This window comes from Paroedura picta, chromosome 13 (genome assembly GCF_049243985.1).
Source record: "Paroedura picta isolate Pp20150507F chromosome 13, Ppicta_v3.0, whole genome shotgun sequence".
Taxonomy (NCBI): domain Eukaryota; kingdom Metazoa; phylum Chordata; class Lepidosauria; order Squamata; family Gekkonidae; genus Paroedura; species Paroedura picta.
Window position 1 is genome coordinate 5314646 of NC_135381.1, and position 17021 is coordinate 5331666.

At 49.0% G+C, this 17021-nt stretch overlaps 1 protein-coding gene across 4 annotated transcripts; it reads right to left on the reverse strand.

Annotated features, from left to right (window-relative positions):
• Window positions 1–1129: 1129 nt before the first annotated feature.
• STX2 (syntaxin 2) lies at window positions 1130–15213 on the reverse strand. Of its 4 annotated transcripts, none has more exons than XM_077307734.1 (11): window positions 15036–15213; window positions 11128–11202; window positions 9783–9882; window positions 9338–9412; window positions 9061–9134; window positions 8699–8807; window positions 6971–7044; window positions 6724–6861; window positions 5290–5400; window positions 4710–4836; window positions 1130–3094 (listed from the first exon to the last, which is right to left on the reverse strand). In XM_077307734.1, the coding sequence occupies exons 1-10, from the start codon at window positions 15063–15065 to the stop codon at window positions 4753–4755; spliced, it is 870 nt and encodes a 289-aa protein (XP_077163849.1). In that variant the 5' UTR covers window positions 15066–15213; the 3' UTR covers window positions 1130–3094; window positions 4710–4752. The 4 variants fall into 4 exon arrangements, with proteins under 4 accessions (XP_077163849.1, XP_077163847.1, XP_077163850.1 ...); XM_077307732.1 differs by lacking the exon at window positions 15036–15213 and adding an exon at window positions 12471–12545; XM_077307735.1 differs by lacking the exon at window positions 4710–4836.
• Window positions 15214–17021: the final 1808 nt, after the last annotated feature.

The following is a 17021-nucleotide window of genomic DNA, read 5'->3' on the forward strand; positions in this document are numbered from 1 at the left end:
CCCGTTGGCCTGTTCAACCTCTGGAGGGGCTTCAGATCAGTCAAGAAAATAAGAGTGTAGACCAGGGTCATATAGACCGACGTGCCAATTGAGGCTCAGGTTGCCTCACGGGGGAGTGAGCCTGATCTGCCATCATGCATCTGGGGTTCCAGTTGCCAGCCGGTAGATGGAGATCTCCGGGGATTACTACTGATCTCCAGGCAACAGAGATCAGTTCCCCTGGAAAATCCTGTGTTGAGGAGGGGGTGGGACTAGATGGCCTGTATGGCCTTCCCAGTCTACGACTCTATGAAATGGCCACTTTGGAAGATGGATTTTATGGCATGGTGCCCCCATCAAAGACTTGCCCCTCCCCAAACCCTGCCCCCTCGTCAGTCCCCACCCACCAAATCTCAATTAATCTGATCCACAGGGCTCCTTTCATTTCCTTACAAAGGTGTTGTCCTCTCTACCCTGCTGTCTACAATCCAGAGGAACCGGCTGGCCACTGTGTGAGATGGGATGATGGACTACTAGGTGGACCCCTGGTCTGATCCAGCAGGGCTCTTCTGATGTTCTTCTGAAGGCCTCAATTTCTGTGCCCTGTTGTTGGCCCTCCAGAGGAACAGGTTGGTCACTGTGAGGCAGGATGCCGGACTAAATGGACCACAAGGGACTGCACAGAACCCACAAAGATGAGCACAGGTTCACAGGCATCATAGTGAAATGTCTTTCTCTGCGAGACTGGCATTTCAGCCAGTGGTTGAAAAGCTGCCAACACAGAATCCTTCTCCTCCTCATTAGCTTTTTTAGAAGCGTTAAAAAGAACCTTACTTGAAAAGTCTATCAATGTCCATAATTTAAGGGTTAAAATTCATGTATACGTTGGGTGGCATCCAAAGAGCTCTCATAATTACAATTGATCTTCAATCTAAGAAAATGGGTGCTTCGGAGGGTGGACCCCCCTTTGGAGGGTCATTATGCCACTCTGAGACCCCTCCTCCTTCCCAAACCCACCCTCTCCTCAGGCTCCACCCCCCCCCCCCAAATATTCCAGTATTTCACAACCCACAACCCAGAACTGGCAACCCCAGTTTAGAAAAGGTTTTTGTGGGAATTTAGACAGAGTCGGATACTTCAAACTAGACAATTATTAATGTTATCTTTTGGTTTATTATACACGTAACAAACATTTCAGAATATACACCGTAAATATGTAAAAAGTCAAACTAGAGGTGATGCGAAAGGTTACCTGGAAGGCAAAAATATACCTGTGAGTTTATTCTTTTTGTCCAAAACGGAGAAATAAATATTTCAAGGCCACATCTTGTGTTGCTGGGTTTTTTCCCCCTTAAAGGCACTCATAGTTTATTTCACTTCCCGCATAAATATCTACATTATCTACATTAATATATCTGGAACCCTAGGAAATCAATAGACACGGTTATCGATATTTTACGCAACGATAACAACACCGTACAAAATAAGAAGCTATTCAGCAGCATGAGTTTGGGCAACTTCTGAAATGCGTAAAAAGCTGCTTGGCAGCTCTACAACTTTTGGTCCCAACCCGGAGAAAGCAAGCGTTTGACGTTCTCTTCAACAGAACATCATGGCGGCTAACTTTGGGTCGAAGCCTTTACAAACACTTCATTCATGCTGGGGGAATTCACAAGGAAACTCTCCCCCAACATATTCAGTGTTTTATTCACGGACAACCGCCTGTCCTCCCCGCCCTCCTCCTTCATCAAAGATCAAGATGGAAATCCAAAGAAACAAAGTCCTGATTTTTAGCTGCGATCCGGCAATCGGGGCTTGCTACCCCAAAGCTGATCTAAGGGGCTGAGTTTCATCACCGATCAGAAGTCGCCCAAAATCAAACAACGCTTTGACAGGCTCTTATCTTTGCTTCACTGTCGTGCTTTCACGGTCAGCGATTTGCCCCTCAGTTATCGGACGTTGTGAAGATGGTCCACCCAATCAAATGCAAGCAGAAGTCCCGTGGAAACAAACAGGACTTTAGGGATTTTTTTTTTTTTTTGCAAGGAAGTGAGCATTCCACTGCGGAGCTCCAAAAAGATTCGAAGCAATCCCGCCTATATAAGGTTATCCATTCACTGATGCTGGAGGCTGTTTAGGACACATGAGTGGATGAGTTTAGTGAGCACCTTGCGTTCTTCTCCAAAACACTGGATCCCTCTGCATGCTTTTGGGACATGGCTCTGGAAAGCTGGAGCACAGCCGACAGAGCGCACACATCAGGGGCAAAAGCACAGTAAACTTCACAGTACAGTGAATCCTCTAAGGAGCAGCATTCTGTGATCAACAAAGGAATATTAAAGTCATGCCTTAAGCACAGTGTGGGCTGGTGACTACTGAGAAAAAGGCACACGCTTCTAGGTAGTTACTGGAAAACTGTCCAAAGACTATGGTGCATCTCGCAAATTAAAAGCATGCACTGACCTCTTATGGAGACAACGCATGTTTTTCAAAATTTCATTGTACGACTGCTTAAAAATAAATAGCAGGCGATAAAAGAGAATTTCGCGTCTCATCTGCTGCCACGTTTACCTGAAAGCAAAAGACCCGATGGCTGGAATGGAACTTGCCTTAGAGTCTGACTTCGACCCTAAGCACGGTTAGAAGTCCTTTAAGAGAATGTGGCTGCTTCAGGTTCTTTAAAAAATACATACAAGATTGACTGCTCTGTTAATAACATAAACTAAGGCGAATGGCAAAGGGTGCGTTGATTCCACTTGGATAACACTGGTCTATCAAAAAAAAAAAAACCTTAAAAAACAAAAACAGAATTCATCTCCAAAGTAGTGCAGAAAAAAAAAAAATAGAGAGCGGGCCAAGTCCACAAAATGCGATCTGCAGATGACCCCTTCCCCCATCAATGTAGCACCACTGGCTGAACAGCTAACAGTCCTCCAATCTCCAAAAACAGAGCATCTGACTGTGGCAAGCAAAGGCATCATTACAGGTAGGTGCGCTGGTTCCCTCGCTTGCGTTCTCCCTTGGAACGTCCCGCTCGCTACAAGAAGGTCGCTGCTAGGATAATTGCGAGGATTACAAGCGACAACGTCACACAAATGACTATGAACATCAATTTCTGCAAGAAAAAAAATTAAAAAGAGAGGGAGGGAAAGAGATACATCATTGGTTTAGCTACAACACACAAAAAATGACAGAAGATGCAAGAAATGAACCATCACATGACAGTAACCGATTTCGGCAGAAACTGTATTGAGCAACAATTAGATTGAAGATATGCACAAGTACCGGAGTGAGTTGGGGGTCACAGGAAACACGAAAGTGGACGGCTCTCTTAGCCAAGATTATAGGAGGGTGGGGGTGGAAGGGGGTGGCTGTCATGTGGCATACTGACAGGGGCTCATGGGAATTGTAGTCCACCGACATCTGGAGAGCCAAAGTATAGGGCAACATCATGTGCTCATGAGAAAGACAGAGAGAACCAGCATTTGGATGTGGCAAACCAGCATTCGAAGCCCGTCTGCATCTTGGTTTTATCAAATAACCATGATTCAAATGAACCACTGCTTCACCATGCTTGAGCAGTGACTGATGTAGAAGTATGCAAAATTTTAGATCACGCTGAAGTGTCTTTGGTAGGCAAAGACCTGCGGATCGTTATTTCTTACCTATACGCTTCCAAGATACCTGGGGGTTTTAATAACAAATTAAACATAACATAACAAATTAAATCATGAAGAAGGAACTTACAATCTAGATTCTGATGTGTGTTACGCGTTTGGTGGTGGAGGGAGGAGATGAAAGAAGAAAAAGAGCAGGGGTGAGCATGAAAGGAAAGGCAACTATTCCTGGATTTCATTCGGAGCTGAAGCAACTGTAGGGACGTTGGGATAACGGTGGGAGCTAAGGGGGATAAAACCCTAAGACTGTACAACAGGAGACTGGTTTTCAGGGGAGGATTAGAGGGAGAAGGCGCCACACGCTTTTGGGTTATCACAGCAAAAGGGTTTTCACAAAAGCATTTCTATCTCTGGCCTACCAAACAACAGCTTTAGCATAAACTGCTTATCCCATGCAATGTATGGGGAGGAAGTGGATTGCTGGTTGGAGCACCAATCTCAGTGTTCTCTCCAGCCCCGACTTTGTCTATGTACTGAAGAAGAATCTTGTGCCCCTGCTGAAGCTGGCAAACCTCTGCACCAACATGATGTTGGTACAGGACAAAAGTGCTAATTCTAGTGGGCAAGCTTTCTCAACTGAGAACCCCCTCCAACATTCTTCAGGCTTCGAGAAAGAATATGGTTGGGAAGCACTTATGTACATCTGCCTGCCTGGCCCCCCCCCCCTCCAGGCCCATCATTGGCCATTTGGGGAGGGGTGTGTGTCAACATGACCATATGTCGCCATATCACCTGATAAACATTTAACACATTTTTAAAAGATATTAAAAATGAATTAGCTCCCACCCATTCAGGGAGCCATCCAGGGCTGTCAAAAAGCCCCAGGGTTTCACGAAAGCCTGGTTGAGAGAGACAAGCGCATGCAGCAGTTAGCCACTAGGGGGCTCAGCCCACACTGCATCCTCCCCAGCCGGCAGGCCTTACCTGGGCGTTAGAAGCAAAGCTGGGACTCGGCATTGTATGAAATTGCTGAGGGATGCAAATTAGTACCAAAGGCCGGTTCCCTGGCCCCAGCCGGTTGCAGAAAGGCCATGTTAGTCGATTAGTACTTACTGCCGCAAAAGCAGAGCGAGGGATGTGCTGGAGCATCCGAGCGTCACCGAGTCCCGACCGACAAGCCGATGATTAGAGCAATGACGGCCAGCAGAACCAGCACGGCGATCAGAATTATCCACTTTTTCTGCCAAGGGAAAGTCAAGGTCACTGGGGGTGGGCAGGTAGTTGTGAGTTTCCTGCATTGTGCAGGGCGTTATATCCTTCCAACTCCAGGATTCTAAGAAAACGGGAATGCAGATAAGGCCCTTTCTGGCGTTCAACTCTGGATAAGCCTTTAATTTAACAACTGAAACAAAGGCTCCAGGCCCCAATTGACCACCATCTCCAGACTGCTCTGCAGAAAGGGCACTTCTCATAGAATCATAGAGTTGGAAGGGAACTCCTGGGTCATCTAGTCCAACCCCCTGCACTATACAGGACACTCACATCCCTATTGCTCATCCACTGTAACCTGTCACCCCCTCGAACCTTCACAGAATCAACAACATCCTCTCTTCCGTGCCCGAGTAAAAACAGAAAAAGCAGCAGGAGGCCTAAGGGCTAAAGCAGGACTGCTAACAGGAAACACCGTTCTTACCCGGCGAGCTTTGCTTTGGTATTTGACGGCCTTCTTCGTCTCCTCTTTCGCGTGTTCGACGTAATCGACGGCGTTCATCACGTTCTTCTCGATGCTGTTGACCATCTCGCCCTTCGAAGCAAACAGTTTGAGCATGAAAGGCATTTCCGCGAGGAATCCCCTGGCACGGGGAGGGAACTGTCGCGAGCCGTTTTTCGAGCAAGGGTGATGCATGACAGGCGTATTGCCGGGCAGTGTTGCAATGGCATTGACCTTTGAAAGAAAACTACCACAGCTTATGTTTTAGGGGGAACGGATCGTGAAAGCAGGCAGGGGTGGCCCGGTGGGAAATAAGGACAATGGACTTGTAGCTGCAAAAATGAGGAACACATCTGAATTTGCTTAGGACTGGCATTCTAAATTGGGATGCGCGTGAACCATTAGGAAACTGTGCGCCCAGTGTGCTACCAGATCCTGGGCAAATAGGTGAAACTGTGCTATTAGGTCCTGGGCCACAAGACGCCCTCCATTGGAAAGTTCTCCTGTAGAAGCTGCAGCGAGATGAAGGGGAGGCTTGAAGAGGACTACCCAACCGATTGCGCCCCGTGCCGATTAAGTGGCAGGGATGCCTTTGGAAAAATGTCAAAAGATTGCCCCCTTACTGATTTCACGGCACAGTTGGTCATGCGGGGTCTCCCCTTGAAAGCATCCAATTAGAATGCCAGTATACCGTCGTGTCATGGGTCTGACTGACAAACTCAAAGGACGATGCATGGGAAACACGGGGAGGTTACCGGAGAAGCATTACCTGGGCGGTTCTGTCCGTGAGCAGACATTATCAGAAGCAATAAACAACAGAGTGTTAAGAGGATGCTCATCCTGCATACAGTTTCTGCATTCGCTTGCAAGCCCCACAAAGGAAGCTGCCTAACTTATAAGAGGCAAAGCCCGCCCAATACGGCAAGTTAAACAGAAATTCAAAGTGCTACGTAAGAAGGAATGAAACAAACCAACAAAACCTTTCACTGCCTGAAAAACGCCTACACTAAACCTAACAGAAGAGAAATCAACAAACGGTGCAAAAGGAAAAGGATCTGTAATACTTGAATAGTATTATATACCGCATTTCTCTACCAGGAGTCACAAAGTAAAGGAGGACGATGGCAGCCGGGCTCCATGGTATGTAAGGCCTGGAGCCTCGCCAAGTTCAGTGATGGGAGGGATATGAAATCCCCACCGCAAACTTCACCAGCCCCTCTCCTGTTCTACTTCCTGTAGGCCCAGTTTGGACTCTGCTACAAACCACAGCTTGGTGCCACCTTAAAATGCCTTCGGGTGGAAGCCCCCAGGCCACCTCCCCCAGTCTAAAAGTCACTGAGCCAGCCCCGATCGAGCGACGACTTTCCAAACGTGTTACCTGAACTGCGGTCAATTGTCTCTAGTTAGCAGACTCACCTGGACCTCCACGAGCATGGCCATGTCCATAAACATCTCGTGCAGCTCCTGGATGCTGGATTCCAGTTTTATTATGTCTTTGTGACGCGACTCGATTTCGTCTAGCGCCTCCCTGGTCACTTTGGTGTCCAGAATAATCTTTGGGGCCATAAGAAGAGGCAGAGGATGAGTAGGCTGATGGCACGGTCATGGAGAAAGAGAACAAGACACGTAACCGGGACAAGCAAAGGAGAGTTGAGGTACTTACGTCAGAGGTGAAAATAGAAAGGTTTCCGCTCTCCAGCATATCTTCCAGTTCTTCGTCCGTGGTGGACTTTCCAGCTAGGGAGAAATGACGCAGTCATCCATTATCATGCCTCACGTGACAACTACTCTGTGCTGGCCTCGACCGGGGCCAGGGCTTTCTCGGTCCTGGCCCCCGCTTGGAATGAGCTCCCAGAAGAGATCAGGGCCCTGCCGGAGCTAGCACAGTTCCACGGGGCCTGCTAAACAGAGCTCTTCCGTCAAGCTTTCGGTCGAGGCCAAAGAGACAACACCAACAATGAGAGCCCCCAGAAGCCCCTCCCACCACCAACAGCTATGCCCAATCAGCTATGGCACAGGGCGACTCCCGATCCAAGCACACACTCTGTGAAGGTTGCGCTGGTAGTTGTGCAGTTAATAGTTGAATGTGATACAGTTATACAATTATAAGGTTGTAATGTTCAGAACGTTACGAGTTTAGAATGGTTAATGCTTCTCATACTGCACTCGTGTCACAGAGAATTAGGAACTGCGAGCCCTCATTGTAAACCGCCCTGAGCCGCAAGAGAAGGTGGTATAAAAATGTAATAAAGTAAAAATAAATCTGAAAGCAATAATAGAGAATGATCTGCCTTTCCTCCTTAACAAGCAACCTGGCCCCGTTCCATAGCGGGGTCCTCCTCAACCGAGACTAAAAGACTCCTGATCACGGCTAGTTGACCCTTTAGGTATCGGGGACTGATTTGATTCAGAGCAACAACTTAACAGCTTGTCTAAGAGGACTCAGAAAAAGTGCCTGTGTGAATCATAGAATCATAGAACCATAGAGTTGGAAGGGGCCATACAGGCCATCTAGTCCAACCCCCTGCTCAATGCAGGGTCAGCCCTAAGCATCCTGAAGCATCCAAGAAAAGTGTGTATCCAACCTTTGCTTGAAGACTGCCAGTGAGGGGGAGCTCACCACCTCCTTAGGCAGCCTATTCCACTGCTGAACTTGACTGTGAAAATTATTTTCCTGATATCTAGCCTATATCGTTGTACTTGAAGTTTAAACCCATTACTGCGTGTCCTCTCCTCTGGCAATGGCAAAGAGCAGCACGGAAATGTTGAGGCTCCTAAACTTTTTGTTTCGTCAGCATACCCCTAATAGCGGTATTGACCCGGCTTCTCATATTCTGTGCTTATGGCTTTTTAATCCCACTAATGGGTTTGTTGTTGTTATTGTTGTTAGGTGTGAAGTTGTGTCCGACCCATCACGACCCCATGGACAATGATCCTCCAGGCCTTCCTGTCCTCTACCATTCTCCGGAGTCCGTTTGTTTGCACCTGCTGCTTCAGTGACTCCATCCAGCCACCTCTATGGACTAATGGGTTTAAAAACCCATAAACAAGCTTATGGGAGCCAGCTTGGTGTAGCAGTCATTTATTGTTTGCTGCCAGAAGAACAGGAATTGCATTTCAAATTTGTCAGTGCAGGCTTCCAGCTCTAGACTCTTTGCATACACAAGTCTGAGTGAGTCCACACCCTAGGTTTCTGGGCAGATAAGCCCCTGGAAGTTTCCCGTGCCTCGCAAAAGATCTAACAGGGACTCAGAAAAGAAGCATTTGAGTTGATTTGAGGTAATCAACACAGCTATTGATATGCCAAGGCCAGACCTACCCGCTTCCTGCAAATGCGGTTTCAAAACCACCAGTTTGCTGTAACAAAGCAAAAAAAGAAAAGAACGCTTACTGATTTCTAACTGCCGCCGTATCTGATCTTTGGTGCGTTCCCGAAAGAGGGTCTGTGTTCCGTTGTACGCCGTCATGACCTCCACAAACTTCCGTGTCAACACTGAGTGCTGGGATGAAAGAAAATTAAGTACTAAAATAAGTTATTTATGCAGAGATCCCTCCCTCCCATTTTTAAAGCAGTTCAAGGTGGTGCATAGCCATCAAGTCGACCCCATAGGGTAGCCCCGTAGAGTACCCCAACTTTCTCCACTGTGGGGACCCTAAGTGGCTCACAATGTTCTCCTTGCCTCTGTTTTACTGCTCACAGCTGCCTACTAACATTATTTGCTTACTCTTTTTTGGCTTGTTGGCTGCCCGTACCTGCGTCTTCCGTATCCTGATGTCTGCTGAAGTTCGATTTGCGCTCTCATTCCGAGCTAAGCCCTGCTCCATGGCTGAGGACAAACGAAAGCATCCTGTCAGGTTAACGGGACAACCCCCCCCCCCTAATGCTTTCAACCAACTGAGCAGATTCTGTGAAGGCTCAAGGCTGCATTCGATTGCATGCGTAGCTCTACAGGTTTGCTACAGAGCTGCAAATGGTTTTGTAATGTCACCGGTTCTTCGCTGCAATGAACTATTTTGCCCAGTCGCTAACCTTTCAATTTAGCCCGAACGATGTTCGCCGTTTTCCTGATTTCTTTGTTCAGTTCTTCAAGTTCATCCTTTGTTTCTGGAGAGGAATTTAAAAGAGAGATGAAAAAGCAGGAACTGCAGAGGAGGTTAAATTAGAGGACTGGTCAATGACACACTGTTAAATTAGTTTGGGCAGGGGGCTTTTGTCCAGGCCATGTTATACACAAGCTCCGTGTTTCCAAAAGTTTAAAAGGAAGAGTCAGGAAGAAATAATACTTTGCACGTGGCACAAATAAGGTCAAATCCCCCAAGCCTCCAGGAAGTTCTCAACTGGAGGTGGCAACCCCAGTTGACTCATAAAGCAGCACTGCCTGCCTCTAGAGTAGACTTTCTCAACCAGGGTTTCATGGCGGGAGTCGCTGTGCCGGGCAAAGAGCTGTGCATTTGCATAACGACGTAAATCTTACTGTCTTTAAGATTTGTGGCGGAGAGGATAAGGCTGTGCTTCTTCTTCACTTCTTCCACAATGTCTGATATTTTCGTAATGTGCTTTCGGACTTCCTCCACCTTGGAGAGGAAGGGAAAAGAAAAGGGGTTATTGAGATTGTTATTATTATTTTTATTTATTTTTTAAAATGTATTAATTAGACTTATTATTCGCCACTCCCAGAATCGGCTCGTGGCGGGGTACAATTTGTCCATATAAAAACCCTATAAAACCCCATTAAAACACTCCAGGACATAAACCATACAATAAAATCAAAATCCTAAAAAGACATGGTGATATTCAACCTCCTAAGCCCCCTCTGCCCCAAAGGCATCTACACAGAGGGGTGGGAGGAGGGAGCAGAGATGACAAATGTTGACATCGCTCACACCTCTTAGCATTGGGGGGCCTCAACCATAAACCTGGCGGAAGAGCTCCGTTATGCAGGCCCTGTTTTCGTCATTGCATAGAATCCTAGAGTTGGAAGGGATCTCCAGGGTCATCTAGTCCAACCCTGCACAATGCAGGGACTCACAACTATCCCCTGCCTTTCTCTTCACTGAGAGCCAGCATGCTGCAGTGGTTAAGAGCCGGGAACTCTAATCTGATTCCCCAATCCTCCTCCACAGGAAGCCTGCGGGCCAGTCACGGTTCTCTCAGAGCTCTCTCAGCCCCACCTGCCTCATCGGTTATGCCTGCTGTGGGGAGAGGAAGGGGACGAGACTGTAAGTTGCTTCAGGTACAGAAAAGTTGGGTATGAAAATTGTTGCACTCCAAATGGTCCGATCGACTATACCCAAGACCAGTTTTCATAGCATTTTAGGCATTAAGTATGCATAGCCCTTTTCTGTAATCCTACCCTACGTTAGCAAGGCCTTCACCTGAAAGAAGAAACCTCTTCTGAAACAGGCAGGGGAGTGGAAAGAAGCAAAGCGGCAGTGATAATACTTTGGTTTCAGGACAGGCAAAAGGAAATACATTTTTATGCAACGCGTGTTTAGAATGTGGACTTCACACCAAAAGAGGTAGTGAAAGCGATGGGAATAGGCAGCTTTAAAAGGGGATGGGATGGATTGAGGGAGGATAGGTCTATCCGTGGCTACCAGCCATGGGGGCAGAGAGGAACCTCAATGTTCAGAGGCATCAGCTCTGAAGCCCAGTGCCAGGAAGCAACATCAGGAGAAGACCTTGGCCTCCTCGCCCTGTTGTCGGCCCTCGAGAGCAGCTCTCTGGCCGCTGCACGAGACAGGCTGCTGGGTGTCAGGGACCAGTGGCCTGATCGAGCACGGCTTTGCTTCGGCTTCCTCTCGAAGATGTTTTCTTACCTGTTGGAAGAAGTCCTCCATGTAATGGTCACTCTCGACAACAACCGAAGCTTCCCCATCTTCATTTTGTGCACACTAGAAAAAAACAGGGGGGGGGAATCCATTGAACAAGGCTAATTAATGTATCTGGACCTTAACATGATGGGAGTGTGGGTCATTATACCAGCACTGGGCTTAAGCCCAGGACTCGTCAGAGCTGTGATCTCTTCCTCGGTAACAAATCGCTCTGTAATAACCTGCTTTATTTGCTGAAGCTTAAATTTAAAATAGGTGTTGGTGCACTCAGCTAAGTGACTCAATTCAGCTCGTCCACCCCGCTCCCATCAGAATAAAGCTCTGGGTTTTCCTCCCCTCGCTTCCACCATGACGTAACCAGCCGGCTTCTGGTGCAGTAATAGACACTGGGGAACGTACGACAGGCAGCGGGAACTTTCCTATGCAATCCTTCGGGACTAACCATTAGGAAATGTTTAATTGGAAAAACACTTCCCAGTACGGGAGTCGAGTGCTCAACGTTCGTACTGAACAGCTACTCTGATTTTACTCCCTTCTTGGCTTTGCAAGGTGAAGCGTATTTATAAAATATTAACCTACCCCAACGCAGCACAGCCTTGACGCAGAACTGATTGCCTGTGGCCGAGGTCTTAGGAAGGGAGAAGCACAAGTGGGAAATATCTGTTTCCACTTAATATTTCTGGGAAGGGCTTGGAGGAGGAGCTGGTCTCGTGGCTTAATTGCCACTCAGTGCTTAACGCCCACTCAGGGCAGCTGTCCCGCCCCTGAGGGCCTCCTCCTCCAACCGGCTTGCCTGTCTTTCCAGTGGCCAGCCAATTGCCTTCCGTCCCCCACTCCTGGCCACCCCCTCCTACTTCCACTTCCCTCCGAGGCTCAGAGGCTGCAGAACCCCTGGAGAAAATGGTGGCTTTTTTAGGGTGGACACTGTAGTATTATACTCCACTGAGCTCCTTCCCTGCTCCAAATCCTGCCTCCTTCCAGCTCCACCCCCAAGGTCTCCAGGAACTTTCCAACCCAGAGCTGGCAACCCTAACCCCACTGGCTGTTGTGCATGCTAATGCTCTGCCATGCTCCTTCATAGCTACCATTTAACAGACATCCTTTCACGCAATTTGGCTTTGCAGAGCATTTTGGCTACTGCCAAGACTCATTTTTATCTCATTTCCTCTCCTTTGGAGGAAAACACAATATTGTTTTTTTTCTCTCTCTCTCAGAACGCCACTGCCTTATTTTTAATCACCCTGAAAACCTCCCTTCCCCTTAAGCGTCTTTGTTTCTTCAGAAAGAGATAAAGACGAAAGGAAGGAAGGATGCATTTTTTTACTCACGCGCGCTTCTCTGCCAGTTGTCGAGTGTAAAAATGCTGAAAAATGGATTCCGTCCGCACAGAACAAACAATGGAAACACACGGGGACGGACGAAACCGACTTGTAACAGAAATCCCAACACAAGAGATGCAAAGAAGAGAGAGCAACTCTTACTCCTTGGGGCCAAACTGGACGTGCATCTGAACTTCTGTGTTTGCAAGATGGTAGCCAACCTCCAGGTGATACCTGGAGATCTTCCACTGATCTTCCTGACCGAGAATACTGCCCCACAAAGATTGGATGCAACAGTCCGAATTGTTCCCACATCCCCCTCCTGCCAAACTGAGCCCACGGCAATTGCCCACATGCAGTCTGATCAGAAATTCTGCACCATCCGTCCACCGAAACCAACCCATCTGGTTTATTCCCTCTGGTTGTAAACTCTACCGGCTCGGTGTGAAATCTACTGGGACCACAAAAACCTCCGATAAGGAAGGCGTGTTATGAGCGCCCGCATCCCGCCCCACTGTAAAGATAACAGACAAGGCTCCTGTCTTTTCCGCAACACGCCCAAACTGTAATCGGATGCCTTTCCGCATCTGCAGCCTGGCCGGCTTCTCAGAGAACCCGCCGGTTTCAATGGACTTGTACCAGTTTTTAGCAGCTGCTCTCTCCAGGTCTCGGAATTAATGCAGAAAGCATCCCGTCCCCAACGCGCCTCCTTTCAATTTGCAGAAGGGGGCAAACTGTGGCTCTCCATATGTGCACGGACTACATGGAATCACAGTGCTGGAAGGGAACTCCAGGGTCATCTTGTCCAACCCCCTGCACAAGGCAGGAAACTCACCAGGACAACAGTCCCAAAGGACTGTTGTGAACCCCTTGTGCTACCAGATATGCAGTCCTCACACACAGAAGCTACCTTTCACTGTCTACAGAAACACACACACACAAGTTTAGATAGGTGTGTGTGTATGTGTGTGTGTCTATCTAAACATTTTTACAAACACATGAGTCTTTATCTTGTTGACTTATAAATCAAATTTCTCTATAACTTTCACATATAGAACAATTAGGATTTTGGGTCTGTATAAGACTTCCACAAATTATATAGGCAGGTGAAATCAGATTCTACTTACTTGCGGGTGTGTTTATAAAAGGGAGTGCCTGTGCCTCCGGACAGAGAAATATCCATCTAGATAGATGAACACCAGAGGCACGTGCATGGATGCATGTCCCACCAAGTCACAACAGATTTCTAGCAAGCTCAGCAAGGGGTTTTCAGAGCAAGCAAAAAGCAGAGCTGGTTTGCCATTGCTGTCCTCTGCAGAGACTTTGTGGGTCATCTCCCATACAAGCCCTGATCTAGAGGCACCTCCCAGCCCCATAGATGTATGCAAGCACTATCAAGTCACAACTGAGTTATGAAAGCCCTCAGAAAGGGGCTTTCAAGGCATCTCACTGAGGGATTCACCATTCGCAAATGGGACTCTTACGAGGAGAGGTGGAGTGGTTAAGGGCAGCAGTTTCTGATCTGGAGAACTGGGTTTGATTCTCCGCTCTTCAGCCCTACCTCCCTCATAAGGGGCCTGTTGTGGGGAGAGGAAGGGAAGGCAATTGTCAGACACTCTGAGACACATGGGTGATCAGTCCCAGTTTGCTCAGAGCTCTGTCAGCCTTACCTACCACACAGGGTGTCTGTTGTGGGGAGAGGAAGGGAAGGGGGAGGTTGACTGCTGCTTTGAGACACATGAGACTTGCTGGGCATCCTGGGCCCAGTCCAGTTCTCTCAGAACCTCAACCCCCACCTTCCTCCTGTTGCAGGGAGAGGAAGAGGACAATTGCCACCCACTTTGAGACACACAAGGCCTGCTGGGTAACCAGTCACAGTTCTCCCAGAGCTCCCTCAAGCCACACTTCCCTCCTAGGGTGCCTGTTGCAGGGAGAGGAAGAGAAGACGATTGCCGCCCGCTTTGAGATGCATGAGGCCTGCCAGGTAATCTGTCCCAGTTCTCCCAGAGCTCCCTCAACCCCCACTTCCCTCCTAGGGTGCCTGTTGCAGGGAGAGGAAGAGAAGACGATTGCCACCTGCTTTGAGACACAGGAGGCCTGCTGGGCGACCAGTCCCAGTTCTCCCAGAGCTCCCTCAACCCCCACCTCCCTCCTAGGGCGAGAGGAAGGGAAGGCGACTGCCAGCCACTCCAAGACTCCCCCTGGGAGGGCCAAAGCCCGGCTCTTCTTCCAAGCGCCCTGCCACAAGGCGAGCATCTCCAGGAAGCCTCCCAGCATGGGCACCTGCAGCACACGCACCTGTCGCCCGGCGGCCCTAAGGAGCAGGTGGGAGAGCGAGGCCAGACACAGCTGCGGCTGCCGGCTGGGAGAGACCCTCCAGGGGCGGCCAAGTGGGGCTCTCCAGGGGGGGCACGGACTACAATTCCCATGAGCCCCTGCCGGCAGGCAGGGGCTCATGGGAATTGTAGTCCGTGTCCCCCTGGAGAGCCCGCGGCGCCAGAACAACAGCCAGACGACGCGTCCCTCGCAGCATCCCTCCCATCCGGGCACCCGCCTCCCCACCTCGCCCCTCACCGCCGCTAGCTCGGCCAGCCGGTCCTTCATCCCCGCGGCCCCTCCGGCCGGGCTTCTCCTCCTCCTCAGGTCGCCCAGCGCCGCCTCGCCCGCCCTGGCTCGGCGGCGATGCCAGGGCAACCACCGCCGCCGCTCGGCGCATGCGCCGCCGGGCCCCGCCTCCCGCTTCCCCACCCGAGCCGCCAGTGGGAGAGGCGAGAGGACCAACGGGGCGGGGCCGCCGCATGCAAAACTGGAGCGCGGCGCTTAAGCCAATCGCCCTCTCGACGTGGAGGCTGCGCAGTAGCGGGCCGGGAGGAGGGGGAGTTAAAGTCCTGTCGGAGGCGCTAGTCCTCTTGGAGGTTTCTTTCGGGAGGAGGGCTCGGGGGGGGGGAATTGGAAAGGGAGAGTTTCCACACACGTTTTATTTTATTACATTTTGTTTGGGCAATGCTCTTTCAGTGTGCTTTGGCGGCTGGGTTTTCCTGTGCAAAACGGGAAAATCTGCTTCTGAAGTGTGTTACCCAGTGCACGCGGAATGATGCCAGAGGCTTGGTTAGGAATGCGCTCAGATAAATATCAATTAGGATTGCAGCGTGCACAAGATGGGGGCTGTAGTACTGTTGCCCCTATGCATGTCTTTTTCAGGACAATAGGGTTCCCAACCCACAGGGATGAGATAGCAAGGTAGAAATGCACACTGGAGAATATTCTCAAACAAGGGGTGGGGGTGTGTGGCTTAATCAGTTCTATAAGTTTCCAAAGAGAATGGCAGTGATATGGCCTTATATTTCAACTGGAGGTGAACCTTAAGCCACGCAAAAAGAAAAAGTATCTTGTCTTCAATATCTTGAATAGTAACCATCACAACTAGGGCTAGTATCCTACGTATCAACTAGTTCTCTTGGACTTTCTCAACAATCTCTTTTCTGTTACTCAAGAGACCTTGAGCTCTGCCTGGGTTTATTTTGGTTGTGTGCAATCACCGTACAACTCAGTAAGTCCAAGGAAACCAGTTGGTACCTAGGAGACTAGCCTTGGTTGGGTTTATTGGCCTAAGAAAGAAAAGACAACTCCTTCAGAAGATGGTAATTTCCCCTGACCCAGGTGATCCACAGCTTAAACCCCATTCATCTTAACAAGGCTCACACAAGCAGAGTGCTTTAAATAAATGGCTGATGGCTCAAGGGCCTCTCCAGCTCTAACAGGAGGCCCTGGCTGGCATGTTCCACTGGTGGAATGTGCTTTTGGAAGGCAGAAAACAGGTCTATGGTGCCTTTATTTTAAAAATTTATTCTATAGTAAAACCTTAATGAACCATAAAATCCTGAAAGTTCAAAGGCTTCCATAGAATCCTAGAGTGGGATGGGGCCATACAGGCCATCTAGTCCAACCCCCTTCTTGATGCAGGATCAGCCTAAGGCAAGCTTTCTGAACCAAGGTTTCCTGAACCCTGGCTCAGGTGAGATGACCGTATATGTTCATGTTGAAACCCCCCCCCCAAATGGGCAATGATGGGCCTGGAGGGAAGGGGAGGGATCCAGGTGGGCATGTCCACAGCTCTGCTTCCCAAACATATCCTGTACAATCGTGCCACTCCTGGGGTTTCTTGAAACCTGCAGAGTGTTTCAGGGGTTCCTCAATGGTAAAAAGGTTGAGAAAGTCTGGCCTAAAGCATCCAGGATAAGCATCTGTCCAGCAGCTGCTTGAAGATAGATGGCCAGTATTATTAAGAACCTTTCCAACAGCTATGAAAAGCCAGCATTTTAGCCCCCACAATGACTCTCCTAAGGCCACTGAGGAAGTGGAAGTTGTGATTGGAACTGAAAGAACAAATGTTGAGTCCAGCGGCCCCTTTAAGACCAACTGCTTCTTCAGACCAACATGGCTACCCACCTGAATTGCATCTGAATGCAACCTAGGCTTTTGGGCTCATGATTCCACCAGCCTCCAAACACAGATGTTGCTGGTTTTAAGGAGGCAGCTGCTACCTTTTTCTCTGCCCAG

What these genes read in the sequence shown, in the direction of transcription:
- STX2 (XM_077307734.1), bottom strand. Translation starts at nt 15,065, where the DNA reads ATGAAGGACCGGCTGGCCGAGCTAGCGGCG. An exon ending in GGCTGGCCGAGCTAGCGGCG is followed by an intron (nt 11,203 to 15,035) that starts GTGAGGGGCGAG and finishes GTTTTTTTCTAG; the next exon opens with TGTGCACAAAATGAAGATGG. An exon ending in TCAGGATACGGAAGACGCAG is followed by an intron (nt 8,808 to 9,060) that starts GTACGGGCAGCC and finishes CTTTCATCCCAG; the next exon opens with CACTCAGTGTTGACACGGAA.